A 13,435-nucleotide genomic window follows, 5' to 3' on the forward strand; every position below is an offset into this window, starting at 1 on the left:
AGGAGGGATCGGGTTTTCACCCGTTTTTACTTTGGACACAGACTTCACGGACTTCAGTGGCTACCCGAGAAGATGCAGCAGTGACCAGTGGACACAGACCTGGGAACACCTCAGGAGCAGTAACAGCGCCGCAGGGGCCCTACCAGAAGCTAAACAGTGAGTATGCTTCCCATGCTATGTTTTCTGCTGGGTTGCATGATTTGGGTTTGTCGCAGGGTTTAGCGGTTGGGGATTTCATCCAAGGGTTAGAGGGTCTCATTGAGACTTGGGAGAAGGGAGTGAGGGCTGGGCTTTTGGGGGCTCAGGAGCAGGATTTAGATGGGCAGGCTCGCTCCGTTTGGGCGCAGGATAATTTGCCTGCCCCAGCAGATGTTGCCGTGCCGCACTCCGTGCAAGCGCAGATTCCGTCAGTCTTAGGGCCGGTGGTAACAGCGTCACCTCCAGCGGTGGTGCCGCTGGCTCCACTGTCGGAAGTGCAACCAGTGTCAGGTTCAACCCTTCACAGCCTGGAACACTCAAGACTCTGTGCTGCTCATTTCCTTAAGTCACCACTAGTGGCCACCCATCTCTCCATGGAGCATCCAGACCTCATCATCACAAGCAGCTGTGCCCTGTTACCGGGATTAACCCTGTCTATTTAAACCTGCCCAGCCCCTCAGTCAGGGCCTTTGCATTATTGTGTTTGGACCTCTTTGCTCTGGCCCTGTACCTGACCCTATGTTGTACCTGCCGTCTGCCCTGCCAGCGGGCTTCCTGCCGTCTGACCTGCCAGCGGGCTTCCTGCCGTCTGCCCTGCCAGCGGGCTTCCTGCCGTCTGCCCTGCCAGCGGGCTTCCTGCTGTCTGCCCTGTGAGCGGGCTTCCTGCCGTCTGCCCTGCCTGTACCGCCTGTACTTATTGTTCCTGCCAACTTATTCAATACAGTCCATTACAAAGTATTCTGCCTGTGCTGTGTTTCTTTGCGCCTGTCTGTATCATCCTGTAATAAAAATATAGGGCCAATACAAACTTCATATTGGGAACAACACATAAATCTTTGTGCGTCAAAAATAGGCTGTGTCACTTAGATGCAAACAAAGGTGAAACATTTAATACGAACAAAAATAGAAGAAGAATATAAAAAGAAGATAACAAAAACAATACAAAACAAGTCCCCCACCAAGGGGGTTTCTCTTCCTTTCTCGAGGGGGGCCGGAAGGGGCGGCAAATACTGCGGCCGGGCTGTTGCTACCAGTTCAATGATGGACACTGCAGGTGAGGGGCCTCCTGTCGCTTCAGGGGGGCGCATGCCCTCTCCCGCTGCTTCAAGAGCGGTAAAGGTGGAGACCGATCTGACTTGGGGCGAAGGACTACGCTGCTGGTGGACGTCGTCACAATTCGACCTAGACAAAACTGATATTAAAATCGGAAAGCTGCAAAACCTTTGACGGTTTCACGCATGGGTTTTGGATCCCGTTTGTTGATCGCCCTGTGCAGCATTGTGTTAAAAAATTACATTCATTTTTTCAGTTTCCTTGTGTGGTTCGGGACAAGTAAGCGTAGGAGGTAGTTATGGGGCGCATGGGGTGCTCTATATCATGTTTTTACTTTGAGTGTTTCAGCTCTTTCCTGGAATGGGTGGTGAGGTCGGAGGCTGGATTGTCCTCCATCCTCCATTACTTGGATGACTTCCTGTCCATTAGCCCAGCGGGCTCTTTTGCATGTTTCCATATGTTGGCCACAGTTCAGGAGGTCATGCAGAGTCTTGGGGTTCCCCTTGCGGACGACTGAGGGTCCTACCACGTTTCTCAGTTTTCTGGGCATAGAAATTGATTCCGTGGCCATGGAGTGTCGCTTGCCTGCTGACAAGCTGGCCGACCTCAGGGAATCTCTTGCTCGGGCACGCAGCCTTAAAAAAATTAAATTAGGTGCCCTGCAATCGCTGCTGGTCAAATTTGCCTACATAGTACATAGTTCATAAGGTTGAAAAAAGACCAAAGTCCATCAAGTTCAACCTATATACATATTGTGTCCCTACCGTGTTGATCCAGAGGAAGGCAAAAAACCCTTATGAAGCAGACGCCAACTGCCCCACACCAGGGGGAAAATTCCTTCCCGACTCCAAATATGGCAATCAGAATAAATCCCTGGATCAACGTTCTGTCCCTATTAATCTACTATCCATAACTTGTGATATTATTGCTTTCAAGAAACACGTCCAGGCTCCTTTTAAACTCTTTTATTGAGTTTACCATTACCACTTCCTCTGGCAGAGAGTTCCATAGTCTCACCGCTCTTACTGTAAAGAACCCCCGTCTGTGCTGGTGTAGAAACCTTCTTTCCTCCAGCCGTAGAGGATGTCCCCTTGTTATAGATACAGTCCTGGGTATAAATAGGTCCTGGGAGTGATCTCTGTACTGCCCCCTTATATATTTATACATAGTTATTAAGTCCCCCCTAAGCCGTCTTTTCTCCAAACTAAATAACCCTAATTCTGATAATCTTTCTGGGTACTGCAGTCCTTCCATTCCCCTTATTACTCTGGTTGCCCGTCTTTGAACCCTCTCCAGTTCCACTATATCTTTCTTGTACACTGGTGCCCAGTACTGTACACAGTATTCCATGTGTGGTCTGACTAGTGACTTGTACAATGGTAGAATTATTTCCTTGTCATGGGCATCCATGCCCCTTTTGATGCACCCCATGATTTTATTTGCCTTAGCAGCAGCTGCCCGACACTGGTCGCTACAGGTAAATTTACTGTTAACCAAGACTCCTAAGTCCTTTTCCATGTCAGTCGTCCCCAGTGTTTTCCCATTTAATACATATTCCCAGCCTGGATTTTTCTTCCCCATGTGCATAACCTTACATTTATCCGTGTTGAACCTCATCTGCCACATCCCAGCCCAAGCCTCCAACCTATGCAGATCCATTTGTAATCGTGCACTGTCCTCTATTGTGTTAACCACGCTACAGAGCTTAGTATCGTCTGCAAAGATTGATACTTTACTATACAATCCCTCTACAAGGTCATTAATAAATATATTAAAAAGAATAGGACCCAAAACTGACCCCTGTGGTACCCCACTAGTAACAGTCACCCACTCAGAGTATGTACCATTAATAACCACCCTCTGTTTCCTATCACTGAGCCAGTTACTTACCCACATACACACATTCTCCCCCAGCCCAAGCATTCTCATTTTATGTACCAGCCTTTTATGTGGCACCGTATCAAATGCTTTGGAAAAATCAAGATATACGACATCCAGCGATTCTCCCCGATCCAGTCTTGAGCTCACCTCCTCATAAAAGCTGATCAGGTTAGTTTGACAGGACCGATCCCTTGTAAACCCATGCTGATATGGAGTCATACATTTATTTTCATTGAGATACTCCAAAATAGCATCTCTTAGGAAACCCTCAAACAGTTTACATACAACAGAAGTTAAACTAACAGGCCTATAATTCCCCGGGTCACTTTTTGTCCCCTTTTTGAATATTGGCACAACATTTGCAATGCGCCAGTCCTGGGGAACAGACCCGGTCACTATAGAGTCCTTGAATATTAGAAATAGGGGTCTGTCTATTACATTACTTAACTCCCTTAGAACGCGGGGGTGAATGCCATCTGGACCTGGTGATTTGTCTATTTTGATTTTTTTTAGCCGGCACTGCACTTCTTCCTGGGTTAGACAGGCGACATGTACTGGGGCATTTATCTCATCCTGCTGTATATTACCTGGCATTTCATTTTCCTCTGTGAATACAGCAGAGAAGAATATATTTAATAGATTCGCTTTTTCCTGATCCCCGTCTATAACGTCTCCCTCATTACTTTTTAAGGGGCCGACGCTTTCATTTTTAACCTTTTTACTATTTATATAGTTAAAGAACATTTTGGGGTTTGTTTTACTCTCTTTGGCAATGAGTCTTTCTGTCGCCACTTTTGCTGCTTTTATCTGATTTTTACATATTTTATTTTTTTCCCGATAGCTTCTTAGTGCTTCCTCACTGCCTTCCTGTTTTAGTAGCTTAAATGCCTTTTTTTTGCCATTTATTGCCACCTTTACATTTTTATTTATCCACATTGGTTTTCTCTTGCTCCTGACACTTTTATTCCCATACGGTATGTACTTTTCACAGTGAGAATTTAAGATATTTTGAAAAATCTCCCATTTAGTATCTGTGCTTTTGTTTTTGAGGACATTTTCCCAATTTACAGTGTTAAGGGCTTCTCTTAGTTGATCAAACTTTGCCTTCCTAAAGTTCATAGTTCTTGTGGCTCCTCTAAGAGTTCCCTTATTGAACGACAAGTTATAATGTATTATATTGTGATCACTATTTCCTAGGTGCCCTCTGACCTGCACATTAGTTACTCTGTCAGGTCTGTTGGTTAATATTAAGTCCAGTAGAGCGCCCCCTCTGGTTGGGTCCTTTACCATTTGGGACAGATAATTATCTTTACTTATAGTCAGAAAGCGGTTTCCTTTATGAGATTCACAGGTCTCGGTTTCCCAGTTTATGTCGGGATAGTTAAAGTCCCCCATAATAACCACCTCATTGTGATTTGCTGCCTTGTTTATTTGCTTTAATAATTGATCTTCTGCTGCTTCAATTATATTTGGTGGCTTATAGCAAACTCCGATCAGTATTTTATTATTTTTCTTTCCATATATTTCTACCCATAATGACTCCACATCATCATTTCCCTCACATTATGCCTGCAGAATTATGCCGATGGATCGGGTTTTCAGCAGGGGTGCTTCGTCAGCACCACTACATTAGGCTAACCCGTCCACTTCAAGATGATCTTGCGGTTTGCGGAGTCTTTTTGGAGTCTTACAATGGGCGGACTTACTGGCAGGCGGCAGAGATGTTAGGGTTCACGGAGAGAACCCCAACGAAGTAACTCACCGGAGTACCCGCCGATCGCGGGTACCAGCTCCCACACAGCCGCTGTCACCGCCATCCCCGTTCCTGCTCCGTCGGCTGCTCATGCGGCTGAATCTAAGAGCGCGCGCACGCCCGCACCTTCCTTTATTCACTCCTGAATGGAGAAGGCGGGGGATGCGCGTCCTCACCCTTTGGATATTCGTACCACGACTTCAGTCCTGCATACTGGGTTCCTCCGACAAAAGGTGTCTAATGCTCATCTGCTATGGGCCGTTGGGCTGAACGAGTAGACCGATGGCTTTGGGACTCGATGTCGACAAGCACGTGGAAGCGGTATGAAAAGGTCTGGCATGAATGGACTGCCTTTGACGGCTCTAGTGGGAGTTTTCGGGACCATGCTAGTCGGGTACAGGGACTGCTGCCATTAATTTGCCAGTGGGCGGCAAATGGGGTTACGCCGACGTCAGCTTCCACGCGGTTAGTGGGTCTTAGTTTTCTTTCTAAATTGTCTGGTTGGCAGGATGGCACAAAGGACTTTATTGTCTGGCAGGCCATGAAGGGCTGGAGGAGGAGTAAGGGGTCGCAGGGCTCAAAAGATCGTTTCAGCTGAGCTCTTGGCTCGGCTACTTACGGTGTTACAGTCGGTTTGCCTGTCCAAATTTGAAGTTCAGTTGTTTCGTCCCTTCACCTTCTTTGGGGCGTTGCCTATTGGGGAGCTGGGCAGCCAGCGCAAACGGGTGCCTGGTGGAATTCTCAGAGATGATCTTATGATCCGGGAGAACTCTTTGCACTTTAAGATCCGGCGGTCAAAAACTAACGTTTTTGGTAAAGGGGCTTGGGTGCAGCTAGGTACAATGGAGGGGTCAGCAATTTGTCCAGTGGCTGCGGCAAAGGAATTTTTGCGGGTGCGTCCCGAAGGATCGGCCCCTCTCCTGATTCACGGAAATGGGCAATGTTTGTCCCATTTTCCATTTATCCGAGTCTTTTAAAAACCTTGGAGTCGTTGGGACTCCCTAGTCGCTTGTACGGGGGTCTTGTTCAAGCTAACATAATAGTGACAAAGGTGACATATACATAATCTTGCAATTTCGACATCTTTATTATGCAGATTAAAACTTCTCAGTCACACAATTGTTATGTTATATACTACTTGCTATGCCCAGTCTACCCATTGTACAGCGCTACTGAATTTGATGGCGCTATATAAAACAACAAATAATAATACACCTGTCTTTATCGGCTAAAGCTCATTTGAACAGGAGCTCATTAACATAAACAATGTAGATAGACTTGTTCTAACCTCTAACAAGGAGTCTATGATTAAGTCCTGTATAAGACCAAATGCGTAAGTATTTGTTTATCTGCTTTGTGTCTTGTGTTGCGCTGCACTTCTGTGTTTTAGAAGAAATGGAATAAACAGATTTTTAACTATGCTGGTGGTCATCCTGTTTTTTTACTTGTGAGTATAGGAAGTATCTTGTTTCTATTTTGTATTGAACTTTGGTCTTACGGTTTGAGTAGCCAATCGTAGCCACCTTTATACTGGGGTGAATCACATTATATGCCTCGAGCACTGCAGTTGTGTCTATTTTACAATTCCGCATACCTTTATTAGCAGGCAGTAAACTAATGTGAGTTTACAATACATTTGTAATGGATTAGGGACGGGATCTCTCTAATAAGCCTCTTCTAGTGTTCATCTCTGGTTGTCTTAGCAGAATATAACATTTGGGGAAAAATAGGCAGCTTAAGATGCCAGCACTTGAAAACAATATGGCAAATATTTCCACACACACCATGTCCTTCCCTTTGCTGCTCAGATAAGCAGGGATCATTGCGATCCAAACACTACAGAACACCAGCATGCTGAAGGTGATATACTTGGCTTCATTAAAACTGTCGGGTAACGTCTTTGCCATATACGCAAGAACAAAACTCACCGATGCTAGAGCTCCCATATAACCCAACATAGAATAGAAAGCAAAAACAGATCCTTCGTTACACTGAACAATGATAACCCCTTGGTATGTGTGCATGTCAAACTCTTGAAACGGTGGAGAAATAGACATCCAAGCAGCACTAATCAAGACCTGGACTGAGGAGCACAGCACTACTACAGAGTAAGGTACTTTTATCCCCAACCATTTCCTCCAGTGACTGCCAGGTTTTATGGCTTTGAAGGCAATGCAAACCATGATGGTCTTGGCCAACAGAGAAGACACAGCGATGGAGAAAATTATTCCAAAAGTGGTTTGACGTAACTTGCAGGTTATATCCACAGGGGATCCAAGGAACAAAAACACACAGAGAAAGCTTAACATTATGCACACAAGAAGAAGGAAGCTAAGGTTCAGATTATTGGATCTGACAATGGGAGAATCTCTAAAATAAACAAAAATTCCCAATATGATGCAAACTATACATGAAAAGAATATTGATATAAAAGTAAATAATTGAGCAATAATGTCTTCTTCATATGACAGAAAATTGTATGTTTTAGGAATACACTTGATTTTTTTCATATCTGGCCATTGATCATCAGGACACTTCTGGCAACTCTCACTGTCTGCAATAACAGAGAAAAACTTTTTGAAGTGGTCACATTGCAACTTGTCAATTAAGTTACAGTATAAAGGGCATTTATACTGGAAAGTTTTTGATGAAATACATGAAAGGGTTTGTCTATGGCATCATTGTCCACCGATGCCATCCATGACTGCCAAAATTACTCATAGGTAATTCGACTGATCAGACGGAGCTTCAGACTTGACTCGCAATGTATGTGTATTTCTATTAATTGTAAGTATATCGAATTTGGGCAAATTCTGCTAAAAGCTCTGAATTGTCGTCCCAAATATACGTGGACCCACATAAGACTGTGAGCGAATGTGGGCACAGGGCAACAAATTTCATTCTCGACTTAATTCCCCCAAAATTTTCAGCTGAATCGAACAGGCAGGGAATGTAATTTGTCGGAAAACGAATGTACGGATTATTTTTTTGCACATGCCTAATGTGTATGTATATATTGTCTATAGATACCGTATTTGCTCGATTATAAGATGGACGCAGACAACCCCCGCTACTGCTTGTACTTCTGCCGTAGCTTCTATGACGCAGCACCAGCATCACATGACCTTCTGGTGCTCATAGAAGTTACGGCGGAGCTAACCCCAGTATGCTACTCTGCCTCCATAAATGCCTTTTAACCCCCTGTATGCCACCCTGCCTCCAGGGTGTGGCAAGCCTGGGGGCAGATGTGCATAACTGGGGGGGCAGGTTGGCAAATAAAAGGAAATAAAAACAAAAACAATATTTTTTCATAGCTTTTGTTAAATATGAAAAAAAGTTTACATAAATTAATATTTACTAGTTAAACTTTTTTTCTATAGGGTCATCTTATATTCAGGCTTTTTCTTCTTTTCCTAAATTAATAATCAGATTTTGGGGCGCGTCTTATAATCGAGCAAATACGGTATATATTTAAAGGCTGTTTTCAGTATTTGTGGAAGGGGTATGTATACCCCATTCACGACCCTTTTTTCAGGGTATTTTGTTAATGATCCCCCAAGTTCACTCTTCAGCTCCCCTCAGTCTCTGTATTCTCTCTTTCCTACATCTCTTCCTTCTCCTTTCCAAGAGCAGGATTTTCTTTCCCGAATTAAAAATGCCCTTGAATTTTCAGCTGATTCGAAATGTAATTTGTAGCCTGAAAACGAATGTCTCATATGTATGTGTGTTATATTCTCTACTGCATACAATGTGCTATTACCGATATCTTCAGATATTTCTCCATCTGAACATGGGACACACTCATAGCAGCAAGTGTGGTATCCTCTGCCAGGGGCTTTTCTGGATCCTGGAGGACAATAGTCTGAGCATCGTGCTTGAGGAATCTTGGAACATTAAAAAAATGAATTTATTGAATAGCATTTTGAAATATTGAGGTGGATTTGCCCTGTTCAGACTTCCCCACCTTGTAGTCTTCTGGATACACCCAGGAATCTGTCTGTTGATGGAGTTCCCTTAGCTTATGTACCAAGCAACTTACTTAGCTTACTTAATAAGTGATTACTTCAGTCTCCATCACAATCATTTTTACTCTTTCATTCAAACCACCATGTGTCTCTTTGCCATAAACCAGAGTTACTGCCCCTGCAAATTTTGTAGGTTAGTTAATATCCATGGTGTTAGCATGCGAGGACATGAGTCTCAAGTTGTATGGTCAGTTGAGTTAACGCTTTGCTTGACTGCCCCAACTAGTTACTAAATAAATCATTTTTTGTTACTAAAACTTTAGTGTGAACCTAAACTCCCCAAACAATCACTCTATTAGTGTATATGTTCACAATCCTCATTTATCCTTAGATCTACATACTGCTTCTCAAAGTGTTTCAATAAGTCAAGCCAAATACAGGCTCTACAATAACTATAAATACTATATGTTATAACGTAAACTATATGATTGTCAGGACTGCGGTACTGGCAGCGGATCCACAATGCAGAAATTGGAAACGGCGCCTCCTAGCGGAGATGGAGAGCCCAGCAACGGTGCACGGAGACGTATAGCGGACACAGGAATTTAGCAAAGCTCAGAACAACCAGGAACCCAAATAATAAATAAAATAATAAATTCAGGGGTCAGGCAGAAGAGTAGTCGGGGTCACAAGCAGAGGTCAGGGCAGGCAACCTGCCGACGGAAAGAGCAGGGGGCTGGACGCACGGGCTGCGTCTCAGCTCCCCTGCCCGCGGGACGACGGAAGAGGTAATAATGATGACTAGAGAGAAGATATTCTCCTCTTTGGTTGAAACTCAACTGCACATTACAAGAGTGTTGTAGCACCAAGCAGTATGCCCAGCTATACACAAAACAATAAATGATTCCCGATAATATCTGCAGATGGGGACAGGATGTGCATACATGACCCAGGAGATCTCAAGAGTGTGTTACAGCCTGGGAGGGAAACCCTAGGTTGTTGGGGACGAAGTCTCAGTGATTAGAAGTAAGGCACTTGACAGTAACCCCGTGTAACTCATTTGGTCTTTAGGTTTCAGGAAATTACTTTTTTAATATTGAAAAAACTCACTTTGCCATTTTTCCATATAAAGCCACGATGACTAATGTTGAGCTGCTGGTCCTTAGGAAGCGACATGTCTAGTGTAGCCACAATGGGTAAGGAGATTTCAACAAGTACACGTCCATTAATTTTGCACAACATCTGTATCAGTTCGTATTGACCAGGCACTTCTCCTTTTTCATCAAAGAATATTTCTTTTCCCAGGCGATCTATGAAATGGACCTTTCTTACAAAGTTACTGAGCTTTAAAAGACACACATGATTAAACATGTAAGAGAAATACATATGGAAATTAGAATTTATGAAACTTAGAAATTAGACTTGTGAAACAGCTACTTGAAAGTATCATTAATGATAGTGTAAGAATAAAAGAAATGCTAAAATGAAATTGAAAATATTTGGATGCTTTTACCTCTGTTTTGTGGTCCCTGTTGTGATATCTGGAGTGCCTAGTTACATGTCCTTATTTTGTTGTCATCTCTTTCCTTCTTCCTTTTTTCATACTCCGAAACATTTTATGTTGAAAAGGGCAACAGCCATAGTTTGCAACATGACTAAAAATACGGTTGTCATCTGGCCGGTATCTTACCAGCACAGCTAGTAAAGAACCGCCTGGACCTGGTGCCAGCAAATTAATGGCAAGGAAAATCGGTGGGGGAGCGGAGAGCAGGCTTCCTCAAAAGGACAGAGCCTACACACACGTGGTGCGCGGAGGCTTCGTCCTTATGCAAAAGAGCTCCCGATGATACCAGAAAATATGCGGACAATGAAAGTGTATATAGCGATGGGAGTTATAGTGTACTAACATCATTTCCTTGCTCAGTATATAGTGATGGGAGTAAAGCTATATAATCATTAATGTCTGGCTCACTATATAACAATAGGAGTTATGCTGTACAATTTTCTTTGTCTGGATCAGTATGTAATGATAGGAATTACACTGTACCACTGTCTATGTCTGAATCACTACATAATGATAGGTGTTATTCTGTTCCAACTCTTAGTGTCTAGCTCACTATATAATAAAAGGAGTCATACTTTACCACTTTCAGTGCCTGGAACACTACATAATGATATAAGTCATGCTGTACCCCTACCTGTGTCCGGATCACTATAAAATAACAGAAGTCATGCTGTACCAACATCTGTGTCTTCATCAACATATAATGATAGGAGTTTTACTGTACCACTGTCTATGTCTGAATCAGTATATAATCATAGGTGTTATTCTGTACCACCCTTAGTCTCTGGATCACTATATTATTATGAGAATTATGCAGTTTTAATATTATGAGTATTTCTTTCTCTTTATTTGAGGTGTGTATTTGCAATTGGTTTTGAAGTTCAAAAGTTCTACTCAACAATCCACCTTATTTTTATCTACTAGCTTTTATGTTTGGGATGGGATGTTTTTTTCCTTTTGTAGGTTAAGATGTTTTTGCGCAGTCTTCATAAAAGATTACTGAAAAATGCAATGTAGCAATACTACTTATAACATAAGCCCTTTATCACAGAATACAAAAAATGTTCACCTTTTTTTTATATGCAAACCTCTCTGGATAAATCATATTCCAGTGCAAATGCATGTTGTGCAAAGCATATGCCATGGCGTACACAGCCGTGTACGCAAGATAAGTGATCGAATCCCTTCCAGAAGGGGTGGTAAATACAAAAATTTCATTTCCAGTACAGTTATGTAGCGAAATATTAAAAGCCTTCTGATATACTCTGTTCTTTACTTTATTTGAAGAAAAACATTTGTAATCCATTATCCAGATGTCTTCCAATAACGGATCATTTGGCCGATTGTAGGGGTTGACATTTTTTATAAAATTACTTAGGTCAACCACATTGAATGATGGAGTTGTAAAACTCAGACTACCATTAAATGCTGGTACTGACTCTATCCAACTTAACATCCAAGAAGCTGGAACAATTGGTGTTTTATTTTTGAAAACTGATGGATGTGACTTAAATCTAAGCAAACACATTATCGAACACATACCACAAAGTATTACAATCTGAGCGGATGATTTTTCAAGGGTAGCAAATGTATTGGAATGTGACTTGTTTGGACGTGGAAGTAACATTTTAATGACGAATTCAATGCAGATTCCGTGGCTTGTGAGCAGTTTACTTAGCTCTTGGAGTTCTTTATCACCGCTGTCATCTTCTGATGCGATGATCCCAACCCAGTTCCAGTCAAAATGTTTCAGCAGCTTGAGAATAGCCATATATTGAAAGTGATCATCTCGTACTGTCCGGAAGAAGTTTGGATAAATCACTTTATCGCTTAGCCGAGTGTCAGATGCCCCAGAGCTGATCTAGTTAATAAAATGTGCATTAACATCAAATTATAGGTGTATTATTATAAACGGAAGTCTTTATATCGACAAATTACCTGTGTAATCCAGCAATTTCACATATATCCCATAATGTGTCATATTGGCCTGGTTATAAAATGACCCTGATTATAGGACGACCACCCCAAAACTTGAATAGTAATATAGGAAAAAAGAAATTAAAATATTAATTCACATGTAAACTATTTTTTCATATTTAATAAAAACTATGATTGAGAAAAATTAATTTTTTGTTTTTATTTTCCAACCTGCCCCCCAGTTATGCACATCTGCCCCCAGGGTTGCCACTCCCCAGATATGCCCTATACCCCTTTATATGCTACTCTGCCACCAGATATGCTTTATACTCCTCATATGCCACTCTGCCCCCCAGAAATGCCTTATAACTCCATTTATGCCACTCTGCCCCAGATATGCCTTATAACCCCCTATATGCAACACTGCCCCCCAGATATGCCTTATACCCCCTATATGCCACTCTGTCCCCAGATATACCTTAAAAGCCCCTATATGCTGCTCTGCCCCCCCAACTTACCCTAGACTTATCCCCCATGCTTCAGACTCCCTGGTGTCTAGTGGGGGCAGCCGGTGGACATCTGTGCGATGCGAGTAGGCAACCTCTGCTGCTCGTTAGTTCTGCTCGGGTAAATTTTTCACAATCTTGAGCAGTCTTCTAGGGCAATACGGTTCAATAACAACAATTTGCAGCAAACTGTGTGTTTTATTTACAAAGTTAACAAATCAAACACCTGAAAATAAAATTGTAAAATAAAAGCCTGGCTCCCCATTGGAGTCTTGTCTGGGTGCGCAGATGACTGATGAAGTCAATCCTTGCACAGAAGTTCCAATGGTAAATAGGACAGGTGATGAGGTTGACAACCCTGGCAGGTTTGCTGGAACAAGCATTTTTAACATGCCTATTTTGTTCTGCTGCAGCTATGCCTTATACCCCCATATGCCACTCTGCCCCAGAAATGCCTTATACACCTATATACTAGCCTGCCTCCCTGATATTCCTTTTAACCCCCTATATGTCACTCTGCCTCCCTGATTTTCCTTTTCACCCCCTATATGCCACTCTGCCTCCCTGATATTCTTTTTAACCCCCTATATGCGACACT

At 42.7% G+C, this 13,435-nt stretch overlaps 1 protein-coding gene across 1 annotated transcript; it reads right to left on the reverse strand.

The window, feature by feature from the left end:
- Positions 1-6,495: 6,495 nt before the first annotated feature.
- LOC128465601 (vomeronasal type-2 receptor 26-like) lies at positions 6,496-12,185 on the reverse strand. The gene is made up of 3 exons (XM_053448221.1): positions 12,089-12,185; positions 8,646-8,732; positions 6,496-7,439 (listed from the first exon to the last, which is right to left on the reverse strand). Exons 1-3 carry the CDS (start codon positions 12,183-12,185, stop codon positions 6,532-6,534), a joined length of 1,092 nt encoding a protein of 363 aa, XP_053304196.1. The 3' UTR covers positions 6,496-6,531.
- Positions 12,186-13,435: the final 1,250 nt, after the last annotated feature.

Source organism: Spea bombifrons, chromosome 1 (assembly GCF_027358695.1).
Source record: "Spea bombifrons isolate aSpeBom1 chromosome 1, aSpeBom1.2.pri, whole genome shotgun sequence".
Classification (NCBI taxonomy): Eukaryota; Metazoa; Chordata; class Amphibia; order Anura; family Pelobatidae; genus Spea; species Spea bombifrons.

Excerpts from the sequence above, each read along its gene's own strand:
- LOC128465601 (XM_053448221.1), bottom strand. The coding sequence starts at position 12,185 with ATGGCTATTCTCAAGCTGCTGAAACATTTTGACTGGAACTGGGTTGGG. Across the intron at positions 8,733-12,088 it reads TAAAGAACTCCAAGAGCTAA|GATCCAGAAAAGCCCCTGGC; the intron begins GTAAACTGCTCA and ends ATTGTCCTCCAG. Across the intron at positions 7,440-8,645 it reads AGAAATATCTGAAGATATCG|ACAGTGAGAGTTGCCAGAAG; the intron begins GTAATAGCACAT and ends CTGTTATTGCAG.